Source organism: Mercenaria mercenaria, chromosome 16, assembly GCF_021730395.1.
Source record: "Mercenaria mercenaria strain notata chromosome 16, MADL_Memer_1, whole genome shotgun sequence".
In the NCBI taxonomy this organism is placed as follows: domain Eukaryota; kingdom Metazoa; phylum Mollusca; class Bivalvia; order Venerida; family Veneridae; genus Mercenaria; species Mercenaria mercenaria.
The window spans coordinates 54,066,542-54,071,416 of NC_069376.1; the positions used below are offsets into that span (position 1 = coordinate 54,066,542).

The window sequence follows — 4,875 nt, forward strand, 5'->3', positions numbered from 1 at the left end:
CATGAAGGAGGGAAATAGACCGCCATGACGCCAATTCAATGATGGTATTGGGTGGAAGCATTGACGTTGTTAAGTATATTTTATATTCCATGTATGACGAAATCAATGAAATTGAAAATCTTTAAAGGGGTTAAGGAGATACAAAATAAACACAAAATGGAGGGCACAAACCTTTGACCTTGAGTTGTGACATTGACCTCGAGTCGACTAGGCTGACTTATCAGTTTTGCATATCGGCTTGATAGGTGATTCTTTGACACAAGTTTAATGAATATCTTTTAAGAGGAGGTTTGGCCGACATGGCTAACAAATAAATTCTGCACATCTTCTTGATGAGGTGATTTTTTTACTAAAGTTTCATGAAAATTCTTCAAGGTGTTTAAATTATATGGAGCGGACACATTTGTGACGGAAGGAAGGGCGGGCGGACGGAGACCATTCCTATAACCCCCACCACTCGTGGCGGGGGATTAAAATCAGACCAGTGGTTTTGACTAGATGGCATTTGAAGATTATTTTATTTCTAGCTCTGGTGGACATGGTTTTGGTGAACCAGTATACATGTAATTTAACACATTTGGTAAAGATAATCAATACACCAGATTAACAAGTGTCATTTATGTGAAATTATTTAGCAGCTTCTGACAATAACATTTTTAAAGTTTTCACTATATACATAAAGGATAAAGGTACCACGTCCCCTGGCAGACATTGTTTTCTAAATGGAATAATATGAAAATTTTAAGTAGACTCTCATCAAAGGATGATTTGTGTGAAATGATTTTAAAATCCGATAATTGGTTACGAGAACATGTCGTTCGACAACTTATTTACCTTTAGCTCTGACCGCCATGTTTTTACGAATCAAAGAAACCTTCGTAAAGACCCATCAAGGAACACTTGTATAAACTTATTTTAAAATCAGACCTATAGTTTCTGACAAGATATTTTTAAGGTCGCCTCTGTATACATACAAGATGACCACGCATTTTCGCGTTTGACACATCGAATTAATTTGAACAACCTTAGTAAAAAAATCCAATCAAATGTTGCGCAAAAGTAATTTGAAATTGATAAAGAAGATTTTGAAAGTTACCACTGCATGTATATGCATATAGCGGAAAGCTGTTTTTTACAAATCGGAATAATTTGGTAAAGAATTAACAAATAGTCATTTGTGTACAAAATCGGATAAGCAGATTAGGAGATGTTGTTTGAAGAATGTTCTACTTTTAGCTCTGGTGCCGTTAGCAAACTTTAGAAATGGAGTGCGCAAGGAACACCCAGTCATAGTTTCGTCAACTTCTACTATTAAAATGGTATACAATAAAATCTGAAAAGTAGATGTGTATACATTTTCACGCACGTGTAGTCTGTTTTGGCGGCTACATTCTATGAACATTTGATTTGATCATGTTGATTTGTCTGGTTTACTGGTTTAGTGGAGTTTACTGTTTGTATAATTTCTAAAACTGAATTGAATTTCATAATAGAGTAGGAATTGTAATAGATAATTAACTGCAAGATAGATGACAAGATACATTTATTTTGTCGAGAATAATTTTACATGTTAAGTGCAGAAATAGAAGTCCACGTCATTAAGGGCGGTATCGTCGTCCCAGACCCGTGGACTCTCTATTTTTGTTCTTAAACCACAAATGGCAGAATTTGGGCCACAGTCTGCGCTGAAGGAGCCATATGTACCCCAGGACCCTTCTTCTGGATCTTTTGCAATTACATAGGTCTGACTATTACCATCAAAGCTACGACATTTAAATCTGACAAAGTTTGCTGTTGAATCGTCTCCTGAAGTTCCGAGCTAAGATACAAAGAACATCTCATTAGTTTTAATGGTTTGTTGTGCGAAAACTTAATCTGTTTATCGCTAAAAAATTCTTGGTTATATAATCATAAATGAACAATGAAGTGCAATGAACGCGTAATTTTTCAAAGAATCTGCATTACCTGCTCGTCTAAGCTCAAACCTTCAGGTCTACAATATATTTCAATGTTTTGCAATTAACGCAAGCAAACAGATACTTTAGGTATGGTACGAATCATCTTATAAAGCTAATGAAAATATACGCCATATCTATCATAGAGGAAGAACACTCCGGGTGTTATCTCTAGATTTCTTTTGGATCCGACAATGAAATAAAGACTTAATATCGGTCGCAGTTGTCCAATCGCCTTCTAGTCCGAACGCCCGCTTGTCTGAAAGCACGCCAGTCTAAGGCCGAAATTGAAGAATGAAAATCTAGCTACCTTTACCTCAAACCAAACCATAAACTGCAATTACTTGAAAATACCATAATTCTATAAATATTGACTTCGGCCACCTAAGTAACATCCATATCCAAGTTAACTACAACATACTGTAATAAATGAAGATGAGCTTACCTATTCTTCTACTTGCAAGCTGAAAGCAATCAGTACATCAGAACCTGAACAATACTGTTTCTCCTACCCAATCTCCCCACTGCGACTGCTCTGAAGTCACAGCCCCAGCAGTACCGCCATTTTGCGATTTACATAAAATCTTGATTGCATTCAAAGAGCTGCTATCCCAGATTCCCATTTGTGGTTCAATCTGTGAAAAAGAAAGATATTAAGAAAGGTCATTACGTTTATAAAAGAGGCTGTTTTCACTGATTATGGTTTTTAAGTCTAATTTTAGTATGCTCAGAATTATTTCATTTTAAAAAATACTTGTGAATTCAAAAGTAGCTGATAACGTTTAAAAAAATGAATGATTGATAAATCTGCCTTTTTTACATTGTCGCACGATTTTTTTTCTTTAAAGTATTTTGCAAGGTAGTAAATGTATGTCCTACAAAATTTCCAAGGAAAAGGTTCAAACAATGTACAGCTGTTGATAAAGCAATCAATTTAGAACCACACAACAACGTTATTGTACATGTGTAGAGTTATACGTACATACCCAGATAAAGCTAACTACATTGCATTAACCCAGCTTCCGACTTTTGACAAAGTAGTCCTTCAACGCTCATTACGCGCACAAGATTCGATCTTTGTATGTGAAAAATGTTAATACTAAGTAATGCCATTACCTTTAGAAAAGCGGCAATTTTCACTGACAAAGGTAGACTAAGTCCAATTTTGATGGCCCAGAATTATTTGATTTTAAGAAATTTGTGAACTGAAAAATAGCCTGAAATAAAGCAGCTAATAATGTTTTTATGATTGATCGACGTACGTTTTTACATGTCCGCATGATTAAACAATTTTATTCCATAAAATATTTTTCAGGTAGTAAACGAATGTCCTACAAAATTTATGATAAAACAATATTTAAACAATGACGTCCAAAATTTGATAAAGCAGTAAATTTAGCATGACACTACAACTTAAATATAGTATAATACGTCACTCAGTTATTTTATCAGAATTTATTAGTAATTAAAATTTTACTTTGGCAATGATAATAACGTGCATGGAAAACTTCAGTCAAATTCTGTAAGTCAAATAAAGTCCTTTTCGAATAAATTCAACTATGAGTTCTCTAATTTGGTTATGAAAGTACGTTTGAATAGAAGGATGGCTTATGTGAAATTTCGATCCAATATAACTATGAAGTTCTTTAAGATACAGCTTGACAAATAACTGCACTTTTCTAAGTAAAAAAGCGGGTCATACTTTGATTTGATTTTTAACTATTATTTTTTTTACTTTGTACTTAAAGTGTTTTTAAAACATAGACAAAAAATATTCTACAGTGTCTCTTAAAATAATAAAAACAATGGAACAAACGTACCGATGAAAATATAAGAAATATGCTTCAGTACGAAATACAGACGCTGATTTTCAGAATAACCGGTACTCGATATTAATATATGACATGGCATTAAAACTGTTTCGGGAAACAAAATCAATCACATACTTTACTTTCATTATTAAAATGTTAAATTGAACATTTGCAAACATTACTACCTAAGTAAGCTTACAGGAACGGTATGACCTTTAATTGTGTCGTTGCAACGTTAAACACAGCAAAAACAAGAAACAACTCGACGTCACTGCTTATAATTTTGCACCCATAACAAACATTATCAAATAACGATTCTTACATGGCTAGATCTGATTGCTAATTAAACTCGAAGAGAAACAAGCTCTGTATATTCTGCGATAAACAACGCTTTGACGCGCGGACCGGTAAGAGAGCATTATGACGTTAAATTACCACATGACGTCTGGTTTATTACTACTTGGATAAATGATGCTAAGTAAGTTTTTGTATCAGAATATTTCAATGACCATGTAAGAATTAAAACAATCAAGGTCTTCTTGTAGTGTACTTTGTCTTATAATTTACCACAGTTTATCGTTCAGATGCTTAGGTATTTAAACACGAGGGCTTTACTCTGAACCATGATAAATCAGGCTGCAAACCACTAGAAGGCCCTGATTATTTGAGTGATATTTCCCCGATGAATCACTGTTGATAATGTGAACTCTGGATAGTTCTTGCACAAAGCAGCCCGTCCTTCTAGTTTGACAGAAAAATAAACTTACTTTCATGTCATATCCATAGGCGTAAGTCCCTTCAGCAAAAAACTCAATACTGGCCCACTCTCCCCGAGGTCCTCCATTCGATACTGTCAGTTTGGTTGTATAACTCCGACCCTCTATCGTCATATAAAATGGCATAACTTGATCTTGTATTGTAAATTAGTTTTGATTCTAATCGGGTTCATATCTGCTACTCACACAACAATTGTCTGCTTCTGTACATGTATAGTAATATGATAGTGACAATCTAGACAAATTCTAATGTAAAAAGTTCATGCACATATGCCATAGAGGCACCGAGAAAGAGTGCTACCGCATTTCATCTAATATTTTATGTACAAGACA

General features: G+C 34.4%; 1 protein-coding gene across 1 annotated transcript; it reads right to left on the reverse strand.

Annotated features, from left to right (window-relative positions):
* Positions 1 to 1,570: 1,570 nt before the first annotated feature.
* Positions 1,571 to 4,656, reverse strand: LOC123539880 (vitelline membrane outer layer protein 1 homolog). Its single transcript, XM_045324662.2, has 3 exons — positions 4,534 to 4,656; positions 2,468 to 2,590; positions 1,571 to 1,819 (listed from the first exon to the last, which is right to left on the reverse strand). Exons 1-3 carry the CDS (start codon positions 4,654 to 4,656, stop codon positions 1,571 to 1,573), a joined length of 495 nt encoding a protein of 164 aa, XP_045180597.2.
* Between the last annotated feature and the right edge of the window lie 219 nt (positions 4,657 to 4,875).